This window comes from Arachis ipaensis, chromosome B10 (assembly GCF_059453495.1).
Source record: "Arachis ipaensis isolate K30076 ecotype BB chromosome B10, ASM5945349v1, whole genome shotgun sequence".
Lineage (NCBI taxonomy): Eukaryota > Viridiplantae > Streptophyta > Magnoliopsida > Fabales > Fabaceae > Arachis > Arachis ipaensis.
The window spans coordinates 11,243,779-11,257,823 of NC_142435.1; the positions used below are offsets into that span (position 1 = coordinate 11,243,779).

Below are 14,045 nucleotides of genomic sequence, written 5' to 3' on the forward strand. Positions count from 1 at the left end.
CAGAACTCTTCCTCTTCCTCCTTCTCATCTTTTGCTGTTTCTTCTTCTTCATCTTATTTCATATTCTCATAATTCTTTTTGGGAGGAAAAAATCAAACAAAGAAGAAAAAAATACATAATGTTGCAAAATCAAAAGAAGAATGAGAAAAAACACGACAATGAAGATGAAACACGCAAAGAAAAAGGAGGAAAAACACAAAGAAGAATGAGAAGAAGAAGGAAGAAGAGGAGGAGGAGGAGAAACACGAAGAAAAAATAACAGTTGTGGTTTTCATTGAGGAAGAAGAGGAAGAGTCGTTCATAATGGTGACTGAGCACTTTGGAAACGTGATGCGCATGTTAACACGCTTTTGTGGGTGAGTGTAGCTTTTGTTGGATTTGGCCCAACTTGTAAGACTTATAAGTCAAAAAGACTTGTATGTGTAACATAACTGAATACTTATATGCTATAGAATCACGAAAAAAAAAGTAATGATATATCCAGACAAATTTTTTTTGTTGAATTTTTGTTAACTTAATTATATTTAATTAAAAAAACACTTATTGAGAAAAAGCATAATTATATAGGCCAATTATATATTGCTATCTCATCTGTGACGTGACATGTTCATTAAAAAAACAATCATGCTACATTACCAACTTTCTATTTGCCAAGATCTGCCAACTTTAGTTGGGCTGGACATCAAGTCCATCCACTCACCAAAGCCACATCTAAGTTAACCATGGTTTAAACCTAATTTACCACGTTAACCTAAATTACCATTCCCCCAAATTGACTGACGGTGGACCATCTCTCCCAACCCCCCTTATCCGCATCCAACGCCAAATAAAATCCTTTGTTGCCGTCTCTGCCGGTCTCCGCCGTCAAGGGAAAGTCAACGCCGGCAGACCACCAAACCACAACATCGAGAGTATGGTCCGATAGTTGTCGTGAAGTCGCTTGGTCTGTTGCATGTGCTCATCGGAGGTGCCTCGAAGACGCATCAGACTGTCTGGCCTTGTACAAGATGCAGCAACCTAGCACAGACTCTCCACAAGCCGCGGCTGAATTTGTAGGGCTGTGTGGGTTCGCTAGAAATCCTGTGGCTTTCTGGATTCGCTGTTGCCACCAAGCGCCACTCGTTCACTGACGGACGAGCCCAAGTAGAAGCGTGTCTTTCCTTGGGCACCACTGCGATACTACGAGGTTAGTGGGTATTTGAGATCTAAATTAGGTGCTTGTATATGTTTCTAATTCTGAGTATTACATTTTTGACCCTGCGCTTCCCGTGAGAGATAAAGCCATCATACGCAACTATATTGCACAAGAACAGAAAAACAACAAAACCATAAAGACGACTCAAGTATGATAAGTCATTGCGTTGGAAACATAGGTAAAATGTATAAGCTACAGTAAAGACCCTGGACCAACTCCTACATTCCAAAAGCAGTGCAGCATGCTGCCACCATCACTTAAATTAAATTTACACCTATTCATTATTCCATTTTGTTAATAGCAAAACTTTCCAGTAGAAGAACATCAAGTTCACAATTATCTTTGGATAATCTACACAGATGAAAATCAAAATCTCCCCCTTGAAGGTTGAAACTTAAAGTGACACAGAATAGTACACACTGGTTATCTGTGACAGGATAAAAGTATAGAATCAACATTAATAAAGTTCTGAGCATGATAATGCACTTACTTTATCAATCTGTGACTGCAATGTTGCAACATTATTTCTTTTTTCCTCAAGCCTAGCAGCATTTTCATTGGACATTTGCTGATAGGAAATTAACTCTTCCCATCTCCCCATAGAAATCTTCTTAATGTCCTCAGCGTATGAGTTAAGTGCAGGCTTCAGACTCAATTTATGGTCAAAACCCATAATATCAGCAGGCGTAGTTCCCTTGGCATTCAACTGATACTGAATATCATCACCGATCTTCAACCTAGAAACACCAGCAAGGAGGTTTAGGGTGCCTAGACTTGACTGTAAAGATAGACAACAAACACAACATCTATCTAATAGAAATAAGATCAATAGAATTTGCTTCATTTTGACAAAACAGTCAATAATCTATAGATATTATTAATAGAGCAGAATTCAACCTCCTCAGCTCTTGGTTGCAATCCAAAGCAAGCGCCTCAAGCTCCTTGAACTTGTGAGAAAGATTATTCTCCATTTCCCAGAACTTGTCCTCCCAAACATTCCGGGCAAGCTCGCCCTCCTGGATCTCCCTCTCCAAAGCCTGCAACTCCCTCTTCATCCTCTCCACATCCCTCGCATTCACAGGCTGTGCCTCTACCGTCCTCCTGAGTTCCTTGTTCTCCTCGCAAACCCTATGGTTCTCCCGCTCCTTCGCCTCCAGAACCTTCTCCTTCTCTGCCAGCACCTTCTCCATCTCCTCAATCTTTCTCCCAACATCCTCAATCAGAAGATTAAATTTCTTCACATCGTCCTCTAGCATGCCCTTGTAATCAAAACAAACAACAATTGAGCAGTCAAACCAAACTGAATTAAAAATAGAGGAATTCTAAGTCATCTAACTACCTTAGTCTTCTCCAGCTCCTCCTTCTTTACGGGATGCAACCTCAGCCTCTCCAAGTCATCCCTCAAACTCTTGAGCTCATTGTTGGCAGCCTCGAGCTTCTCCTGGGCGAGGGCCTTCTGGTGGTTGAGCTTGTCGATGATGTCGAGTTCGAGTTCTTCAACCACATCATCATGGCCCTTAATGTAGTTAAGATAGGAATTGAGGGTGTACTGGTGGACAAGGTTGACCTGGAGGAGGGAAGAGACGGTATTGGAGGTGGATTGGGAGAGGTGAGAGCCGAAGGAGGCGATCTGAAGGAGCCAGTGAATGAGTGCGAGCAAGTAAGGCCACTGGTGAGGGGCAGCGGGGGATTTGAGGATGGACTTGTTGAGCTTGAACGGGTAATTGAGGCGCTTCAGGAGAGGGGGAAGATCCTCTTCGAGTTTCGACACAGGGTACTCGATCTCTCTCAGAAGCAACTTTAGGGTTTCGATGATGTCCTTCGCGGAAGGTGTGGTGCCGCCGGATTTGAACCTGATGGTAGACTCCCGCGACTTTAGGAACGAGTTGATGGCGGAAATCACTGATTGCTGAAAGTGGCGCTCCTTGTAGTCCTCGAACCTCGTGCGCCCCGCGCCGCCTCCGGCGGAAGAAGGGCGGCTGCTTGCGAAACTGGCGTCGGAGTCGCGGGGGAACTGATTGCGCTGATGGAAATCCAGCGGAGTTGGCGGCGGCGGCGGAATGAATGAGTCATCGGGTTGTCGGCGGGATCCGGCGGGGGGTCTCATATCTACTGTTAACCGTAGTTGTAATCGGAGAACACTTTAATTTTGAAAAGAAATCCGTGTGAGGGTGAGAGGTTACTTTTCCCAATTTTTTGGGGAGTTCCCGCTCAAAGTGGCCATCATATTATGTTTTCTGGAGAAAAGGGTGTACATGGGCCCCTGCGTTTAATTCTATAAATAAAAATATATCAAAACAGTAAAATATATTTAATAATTTTTTAAATACAATAAAAATAACAAACAAAAACAATATTTTATAAATGTTAAACGATTTGTATGTTTCGATTCGATTTTTTTTGAAAATATTTGCAAAATATTTATAAAATTTATGCAAAATAAAATCAATTTTTAAATATTATATTTATTTTTTAATATTTTGGTTATTTATAAACAAATTATTTAAAATAAAATCATCAGATTTAAAAATATTTTTTATTTTGTTGTTTGATTTAGGTTTGGTTGAATAATTTTAAATTTTGTCTCTCTTTTCTTTTTAAGGTTTCATCAATTTATAATATAAAGAGTTTTAACTATACAATATAAATTATAATGTTATTATTTAATATGATGAGCATCTTTTATGGAGTTAATATTTAAGATCGTTCGTGAAAGATATTTCAATCTCCATTTTAGTCCCCAAATGATAAACTTAATCAAAAGAGTCTCCCAAAGATACTCGAGTTTAGTAAAGCTTTTACTTTTTAAAAGTAGCTTATAAAAGCTAACTTTTAAAAGATAGCTTTATAAAAGTTGTAGCATTTATGTTTGGTAAATTAAATTAAAAATAGCTTTCAATAAACACAAGTAACAACAATTGCGTTTGGTAAAATAGCTTTTAAAATTTAAAAATACTATAATAGATATAAATGCAAGCATTAAATTTGAAAATTAGTTAACATATGAGGTTATGTTAGACTTTTAAATTTTAAAAAGCACAAGCCAACTTTGAAAAGCTTCTTGTTAGGTGCTTTCAAAAGCACCCGTAACTTTTAAAAGATGCAAGCACAAGCACTTGAGTTTTTTAATTTACCAAACGCAAAATAAGGTGCTTGTACTTTTTAGAAGCACAAGCACCTCTCCAAAAAGCTTTACCAAACCAAGCCTCACGTTCGTCCTTCTGTCAGCTTCCTTGATGACTTGGCTCATGTCTGCTGACGTGTGACGTTAGCTGCCACCGTGGCAGAGACCAACGTGTCATAAGCTATTGCTGACAAGGTAACTTTGAAAAAACAGTTCAAATCAGTCCCTCAGTGTTTGAAACCTAATCCTAATTTCGACAATAAATACGTCGCGTTCAACAATCAGAAGGCCATATGCCTGGGTAAGTGTTGAAATTGCTAGTTTGGGGCGACGATGGAGGTAGCAAATGGAGGCCGTGGCGGTGGTGTGTCGTTTCCATCGAACGCCAATAATGGTTCCAGCGCTTTAATGCGAACCAGGAGGAAACCCATGAGGAATCATGTTTCTATTGGTTGAAGGCTGCGATAAAAAAATCTGGGACAGCAGAGAACCCAGATAGATTATTCCGTGCATGTCCAAGGTACCGGGTGAGTGTTGTGGAAGAAGTTAAAGGTTTTCCATGTTGTTCTGTGTTGTTGGATTTTTTTCAATTTTTTGTTTTCTGGTTTTTGAATTTGCAGAAGGGCAGTCACTGTAATTACTTTAAGTGGGTTGACGATGATGACTATGAAGGGGTGGCCGAAGGTGGAACAAAGAAAGATTATGGGGCTGAGCTGCAGGTTGAAAGTGACTATGATGAATGGAGATTGAAGGTGGCATGGAGACTGGGCAGCTTGGAAGCTGAAGTTAAAGCATTGAAACTGTTAATAGTTTTCATGTTTGTGGTAGTTGTCATTAATGTGATCCTTTGTTGTTTGTTATGTAGTTCCAAATAAACCAAATTCTGTTGATATGTCATGGTGTAATGAGATGAATGCCTTGAATGAGAATAGATGTTTGCATTTGGTTTTTTAAGATTAAGACAACACAATCCATCAAATGTTCCAAACCAATTCGAATCAGTGTTACAGTAAGATGTATTAAGGCATGAATATAATCAGTAGTCAAAGTACTCTTAAACATTGAGTTGTCATAGAAGGCTAAATGTCACATTGTCTTAAGGATAAAAACCACAGCAAAGTCATAAGGTTTTACATGAGGATACAAACCTAAAAAGTAGGCTAGACCAAAATAAAAGGGCATAGTACAACTTTCAATTACATAGATAACCACAATGTTGATAATGGAACTTCAATTGCGCAAAAAACATAAAGTATCCTCACACAAAAAAAATTCAAGCAGAATACATTTCAACACCAATCAAAGTCATTTATCAGTCTTTCTTGGGGGCTTGAAGCCTGGAGTAGGAACGAAGGTCATAGAGTTGGCCAGCTTTTTAGCAGTGGCTGAACCTAAGTCTGGCTTTCCCTTTAATGACCTGTAACTTGGGAGGCCTAGCTATGACTTGTTCCTACATAATTTAATAGCAGATAGGGTTGTTAGATTTAGATTATAAAAGAAATCACATATGTTTAATAGTTGAGTAGTCATTATACAACCTGTTGTGTATCTTGGGTTGGTGGAATGCTTTCAGATTGGCTAATGTCAATCACTGTTGGAGCTGGATTATGTTCATCTGGGACAGAGTTTACTTCAGGCTCAACCCCATCTGCAGCAGGGGCAACCACAGCTAGTTGTAGCTTCAGCTGCCTGGCATGCTCCTCAGCTTCCGTAGATTTCTTATTTGCACAGCTTCTCTTGTTGTGTCCTATCTCACCACAATACATGCATCTGATAGGGTTATACTTTCTCTTCATCTTTGTCTTTAACCCAGTTGGTTGCTCATCTTTGTCCCTTTTCCTTTTCTTCGTTGGTCTTCCAGGCTTGGCCTTAAATGGTGGTGGGACTGGAGCTGGGTATGGAGTTTTTCCCACAAATCCTGTCCTTTCACTGGATTGACATTGAAACAATAAGTCTTCCTGTACGCTTCCATCTTCAACTAGTCATGACAATACTCTTCAGCCCTTTTGTCATTCTTATCCTGTATGGCCGATATTGCATGCATACACGGCATCCATTACAAAGACAATTAAATGATTATTTAAGAATCGTGCATGAATGTAGATGAAAATAAGTAACTGTTGACCTTGTTACCTGTGAGTTGCCAAAAGCGGCAGCTGCATGTGTGCTTTCCTAGGTCAACCACCATATCGGTTGGCCAGCCATGAACTTCATAGAATTCTTCTTTTTCATCTACGGACCATTGAGGAGCCCAGTAGTTAGACAACGTTGTCATGGCTTCAACTCTACTCTGGTGAACAAGGGGGAGAATCCCTTGATAGTTCTGTAACTTCTTCCTGTTGTCAACAATACTCTTCATGATGATTCTTCTAACTTCTTCAGCTAATGTCAGGATGGGCTTGCTCCTTTCATGCTTGATTTTTACGTTGAAAGACTCACAAGCATTGTTGCATATGTTATCCACCTTTGGAACTTCATTGAAATTCGCCTTTGTCCATGCATCCTTAGGCCATTTGTCGAGATATTCCCAAGCTTTCTGATTGATTAGCTTAACTTTGTTAATGTTTCGGTTGAATTATTTGTTGTCCTTGACCGAGCACATTCCGATACCAAATCTTTTAGTTCAGTGCTTGATCATTGTTTTGAGAAATTGCGCCACAAATGCCACACGCAGAATCGATGGTGTACCCTAGAAAACACTTCCTGAACAACTGGTATTAAACCCTGCAAGGAAACAAACACACGAAAAGATTTTAAATCAATATAGTCCCACATCTATATTTATTAAATCAAATTGGTCCTTAAATGTTATTCATTAAATCAAATACGTCCTAACATTTTGTTATCGTGAGTTAATAACATTCTTACCTTCTACATGTCTGAAATGAAGCACCATTTATTCTCCCTGTAGTCTCCCAGGTCCCTGTGCAGTAACTCAAGGAACCACTTCCAATTGTCTTTGTTTTCGACGTTGACAATCGGATAAGCAATCACAAAGATGTGATTGTTAAAATTTGACCCCATATAGTGTCTTCAAAAACGCTCCATCAAGACCAATTAAGGGTCTACAACCTGCCTTAAACCCCCTCTTGCAGGCATCAAGACAAACATAGAAACGATCAAACAGGGGAGGACTCTGAGGCATGGGGATAACAGCTACTTGTATTGTGGACCCGGGGTTGCTAGTCAGCAACTCATTAGCATAGTCCCACACCAACCCATATTAAGCTATCTCATCACCCTCCACTACTTTCCTAGCAGCTTTCAAAGCTCTTGTAATGCATGTGCTATTGAGATACACGTTGTACTTTCTAACAAATCAGTCATAAACCTCTCGATGCTTCATCGTAGGGTGTTTTCTAAGCTTGGGTACTAGTTTACTAAGGGTCCAGGTTTGGGTTGCAGCTCTGTTTTTCCTCCTTCTTGGACAAGTGTGAGTATCTACTAGATCTGTCTTGTTTGTTACATGCACAATATACTACCCATGGACAATCTTCAAACTTGCAAACAGTTCTAACTCTAACCTTGTCATTTTTTTAAAACAAAATATTTCTACCCCACTGGATTGTATAATCCCTTGTTGCTTGCATAAATTTAGATTTTGACTTAGATACCATACTCACCTCAAATTTCAACAGTCAAAACTTTGTTTTCTCATTGAACTGAGGGTATACAGCTGGTGATTCTTCATCAGACTCCAACACTTTATCAGAATCCTCTGAATGCCATGAGTCAGCATCTAAGGCACCATCACTGTCATCTAAATCCGCTAACAAAAAATTCAAAACATAAGCTACCCTAACATTTGCCAAATAGTTCAAAAAACAAGTAACCCTAAGGAAATTAACATACCAGACTCAGAGCTTTGTTTATCTTCAGAACCCTCATAGTTAGAGTCATCAGTGTCTATTTCTTTATCACCTAATCTTGCCTTAGGGGGCTTGTGCTTCTCTCTGATTTCAGACTTGCTGTCCCTTTTTTCACTTCTTTTTCTGTTACCAGAGTCACTATCACTGTCACTGCTATACAGATTGTCTCCTACAACTTTGGGCGGCCTATACAGTTCATCTTCAGCACTCTCATAAGAGTCATGAGAGTCACTATCATCTTTCTGGAGGGGAGCTTCTTTGACTTGTCTTCCAGATTTTGTGAGTTTGCAACCACTTCTACTTTGTTTATTTTTATTCCCTTGTGAGTTCTTGGCTTCTTGTGATGATGCATTTGATTGAGGTGGGACTGATTTAGCCTGATAGCAGGTCTTCTTGGCCTAAGGGCCAGGCTTCATGGGCTGAGATGTTGTCTTCTTGGGCTGAGATGTTGTCTTCATGGGCATATGGATTGGTTTATTGGGCTGAGAAATGGGCTTCATCTTTGGTTTGTTGGGCTCAGAATTGGGCTTCATTGTTGGTTTGTTGGGCTGTGACTTGGGCTGTAAGGTTGGTATGTTGGGCTGAGAGGTTTGCTTCTTGGACTGAGGAACCATTGTTGTGGGTATCTTGGCAGGTTGAGAACTGCACTTCTTAGCTTCGAAATACTTCCTCTATTTCAAGCTTTCTGCTTCCACATTCACTACTTCCTCCTCCATGTTGTCTACTATACAAGGCTATGAAATACAATTCTCCAGGTAGATATTGATTACATGTTGGTTTCTCCTACAATCCTTGCACATGGCAAGCAAGTCTGCGTCTGTGACTAACCTTCTCAACCCGGATGAAAGGGGAACTCCAAGATCTTTCCACCATCAGTTTCCAGCTTCAATGTAACCCAACTCCCTATAGTAACCCCTTACAAAGAAGACGTCAAGCGTGTCTCCTTCAACCCCCATCAACACTTCTGTATTATCAGGTTCATATACCATATCCCCTTCCACATTCTTTTTAAACAATCCACCATGGTGAAACACAAAAATCATTGGAGGACCTTCCATCTACAATAACAAAAAAGAAAACACCCTTAGCCCACAGATCGCCACTAACTTTTCTCAATCATAACAAAACAAACCCTAACCCCAAAATGAACATGCAACAACGAAAAAGAACCATCATTAAAATGAAAGACCCATAACTAAATATCATCACAACGGTAGTCAAAGTAATGCATTCTGACACACTCAAAATCTTCAACAACAGTCACACAAACCCTTAGCCTCCTCAAACCCCTACCCTAATTCAGACGAAAACATACAGCACACCACTACGAAGACATCAGGCAACAAAATGACTCAAAAACATGAAAAAGCTTTCATTTTTACCTCTAACTGTCACGATTGCTTCTTCCACAATCAATGTTGCTCCAAGAGATGACGAACTTTATTCTCAGTAGCAATACCTTCTCTACTTTGATCGTCAACCAACACTGACAAACGTGGATGGTGTCGTTCGAATGCAAGGTGAAAGGCTTAGGGCATGGCTTGAGGGAGACGAAACATTTTGGAGCCAAACATAGAGATAGTTGTTATGGAATGTGGTGAGAGTCTGCAACGTTTTGAATCTACTCTGGCCACAAAATGACACCGAATCATGGCTAGCAGGGCATTCAATCAAAACAGCGTCGTTTTCGTTGTCTGCCACGGTGGCAATTAACGTCACACGTCAGCAGACGTTAGCCAAGTCATCAAGAGAGTTGACAGAAGAATGAACCTGATTAAGTCGGGTATCTTTAGAGGACTCTGTTGATTAAGTTTATTTTTCGGAGACTAAAATGAAGATCGAGATATCTTTCAGGGACAAATTTGACTATTAACTCATCTTTTATGAAAAATCATCGATCCAATAAAAATATAATCTGAATCAAATTTTCAAATTGTATTCAATGTTGTGACAATTCATGAGCATCCTTTTTAAAAATATATCGATACAATAAAAATATAATCTAAATCAAAATTTCAAACTACATTTAATATTGAAGGGCAATTCATGAACAACCTTATTAAAAATATACCAATCTGATAAAAATATAATCTGAATGATGTTTTAAAATAAATAAGGAAGAAGTAATAAGATAAAAGTATAAATAAAAAATACTACTATTAGTATTTACCAATACTATTATACTACTATAATAATAATATATTAATATTATATTAGTAGTATATGAAGAAAGTAAAGAAGTGCTTTATATAAGAAAGAGAGAGAGAAAGTATTTGCTTTTTATTGCTGAGTGTAATTTGCTTCATATCATATTCCTATTTATAGGCACATAAAAGTTGTGCTTTCAAATGTAATTAAATATGGTCTTCCTTTGATAAAACCAAATTCTGTATCGAAAAGGTTGGCCGCCCAAGATTGTGAAGGAAGTCACAATTCATTAAATGGGCATCCACCCATGCTTATCACAACACTCCCCATTGGATGACCATTTAGGATTATTGCCTCGTTAAAATCTTACTAAAGAAAAACCCAGTTGGAAAAAAAAACCTTAGTGGAGGAAAAAGAGTACAATATCCTTTAGTGATAGGGACTGCCTCATTAAAAACCTTGTCAAGAAAAATCCAATGGAAAAAACCTGACCAAGAAAAAAAGAGTACAGTCTCCCCCTCTTGTCGACATCAGTTGATGTCTCGAAATCGGCGCATCCCAAACTCATGTACCAATCTTTCAAAGGAGGATTTTGGGAGTGACTTTGTAAATAAATCTGCCAGATTGTCACTTGAGCAGATCTGTTGGATATCAATTGTCCCTTGATTTTGAAGATCATGAGTGAAGGAAAATTTGGGAGAAATATGCTTTGTTCTATCACCATTGATGTATCCGCCTTTAAGTCGAGCAATGCATGATGTATTATCTTCAAACAGGACAGTTGGAGCTATCTTATGATCAATTAGTCCACATGATGACAGAATATATTGAATCAGACTCCTCAGCCAAAAACACTCGCGACTAGCTTCATGAATCGTCAATATTTCAGCATGATTAGAGAAGGTTGCTGCTATCGTCTGTTTCGTGGACCTCCATGATATAGCTGTACCACCATATGTGAACAGGTATCTTGTTTGAGATCTCCCTTTATGTGGATCAGACAAGTATCCGGCATCTGCATAGCCAACTAGTTGTGACTTGGATCCATAGGGATAAAACAATCTCATATCAACCGTTTCATGAAGATATCGAAAAATTTGTTTGATTCCACTCTAATGTCTTCTGGTTGGAGATGAATTATATCTTGCTAGTAAATTCACCACGAATGATATGTCAAGTCGCGTATTATTAGCAAGATACATTAGCGCTCCAATGGCACTAAGATATGGTACTTCAGGACCACGGATATCTTCATTCTCTTCTTTAGGACGGAATTGATCTATTTCCATATCTAAAGATCTTACGATCATTGGGGTACTCAAGGGATGCGATTTATCCATATAAAATATTTTTAAGATCTTTTCTGTGTATGTTGTTTGATGAATAAAGATTCCATTTTTTGTATGCTCGATCTGTAGGCCAAGACAAAATTTAGTCTTTCCAAGATCTTTCATCTCAAACTCTTCTTTTAGAGTTTTTATAATTGTTGGAATCTCTTCAGGAGTTCCAATGATATTTAAATCATCAACATACACAGTAATTATAATGAATCCAGATACATTTTCTTTATGAAAACGCACGGGCAGATATCATCATTCTTGAATCTGTTTTTGGCCAAATACTCAGTAAGACGATTATACCACATTTGTCCAGATTGCTTTAGACCGTATAAAGATCTTTGCAATTTAATTGAGTATAACCCCTGTGAATATTCATTAGATGGTTTAGATGTCTTTAGTCCTTCAGGGATTTTCATATAGATATCCCGATCTAATGAGCCGTATAAATAGGCTGTTACCACATCCATTAAATGCATATGCAGTTTATGATATGCACATAAACTGACCAAATAACGCAATGTTATCGCATCCACTACAGGGGAATACGTTTCTTCATAATCTATACCAGGCCTTTGTGAAAAATCTTGTGCCACAAGTTGGGCTTTATAGCGCACAACTTCATTTTTCTCATTTCATTTTCTCACAAATACCCATCGGTATCCAACATGTTTTACATCTTCTGGTGTACAGACTACAGGTCTGAAGACTTCACGTTTTGCAAGTGAGTCTAATTCAGCCTTCATGGCTTCTTTCCATTTTAGCCAATCATTCATTTGTCGACATTCTTCGACTGATATTGGCTCAAGTTCCTTACTTTCATGTATGATATTTAATGCCACATTATATGCAAATATTTCATTAACAATTGTCTTATTTCAGTCCCATTTCTTTCCTATAAAGACATAATTTATCGAGATCTCGTCATTTTCACAATTTTCAGGTACCTGAACGTCTTCTGGCGTTAAAATTATATCAGAATTTTGGACAACTGCAGGTGTCTTTAATGTGTCTTTGTCAACAGGAATAGTATTTACCTCTTTTCTCTTTCGAGGATTTTTATCTTTGGAACCGATAGGCCTGCCACGCTTATGGCGTGTATTTGCTTCAGTGGCTATTTGTCCTACTGGGACATCAATTTGAATTGGGACATTTTTTGCCCTGCCACGTTTCTGGCGTGAATTTGCTTCAGTGGCTACTTGTCCTACTGGGACATCAATTCGAATTGGGGCATTTTTCACTGGTATATAAGATTTGGTTATCCTCTTTGTATCAAAAAATGCATCAGGCAATTCATTTGCTATTCTTTGCAAATGTATAATCTTTTGAACTTCTAGTTCACATTGCCCTTATCGAGGATCTAAATGCATCAAGGATGATGCATTCCAATTAAGTTCCTTTTCAGGAAGCTTATTCTCTCCCCCTAATGTTGGAAATTTTGATTCATCAAAATGACAATCCGCAAACCAGGCTTTAAATACATCTCCGGTTTGTATCTCAAGATACCTCACTATAGAGGGAGAATCATATCCAACATATATCCCCAATTTTCTTTGGGGTCCCATTTTGGTGCGATTAAGTGGTGCAATGGGAACATATATCGCACACCAAAATATTCTTAAATGGAAAACATTTGGCTGCTGGCCAAAGGCTAATTGCATATGAGAGAACTGATGGTAACTTGCTGGCCTCAAACAAATAAGTGCTGCGGCATGTAAAATAGCATGCCCTCAAACCGAGGTTGGGAGATTTGTTCTCATAAGTAAGGGTCTAGCAATTAATTGGAGGCGTTTAATAAGTGATTCTGCTAACCCATTTTGTATATGAACATAAGCTACTGGATGTTCAATACTTATTCCATTAGTCATACAATAAGCATAAAAAACTTGGAAAGCAAATTCACCAGCATTATCAAGACGAATTGCTTTGATTGGATTTTCTGGAAATTGTGATTTTAATCGAATAATTTGAGCTAGTAATCTCACAAACGCCAGGTTGCGAGAAAACAATAAGCACACATGTGACCATCTCGAAGATGCGTCTATCAGGACCATAAAATATCTAAAAGATCCACATGGTGGATGAATAGGTCCACATATATCACCTTGAATCCTTTCTAGGAATTCAGGAGACTCAAATCCAATCTTTATTGGTGATGGCCTTAAAATTAACTTCCGTTGAGAACATGCAGCACAACAAAATTCACTAGTTTTAAGAATCTTCTGGTTCTTTAGTGAATGTCCATGGGAGTTTTCAATAATTCTCCGCATTATGGTTGTTCCCGTATGACCCAATCAGTCGTGCCAAGTTATGAATTCATTTGGGCTAGTAAACTTCTGGTTTACAATGGCATGTGATTCAATTACACTAAT

The 14,045-nt window shown here is 38.6% G+C and overlaps 1 protein-coding gene across 1 annotated transcript; it reads right to left on the bottom strand.

Moving 5' to 3' along the window:
* Positions 1-559: 559 nt before the first annotated feature.
* Positions 560-3,410, bottom strand: LOC107624475 (kinetochore protein NDC80 homolog). Its single transcript, XM_016326965.3, has 4 exons — positions 2,535-3,410; positions 2,093-2,454; positions 1,686-1,932; positions 560-1,171 (listed from the first exon to the last, which is right to left on the bottom strand). The coding sequence occupies exons 1-4, from the start codon at positions 3,300-3,302 to the stop codon at positions 1,124-1,126; spliced, it is 1,425 nt and encodes a 474-aa protein (XP_016182451.1). The 5' UTR covers positions 3,303-3,410; the 3' UTR covers positions 560-1,123.
* Positions 3,411-14,045: the final 10,635 nt, after the last annotated feature.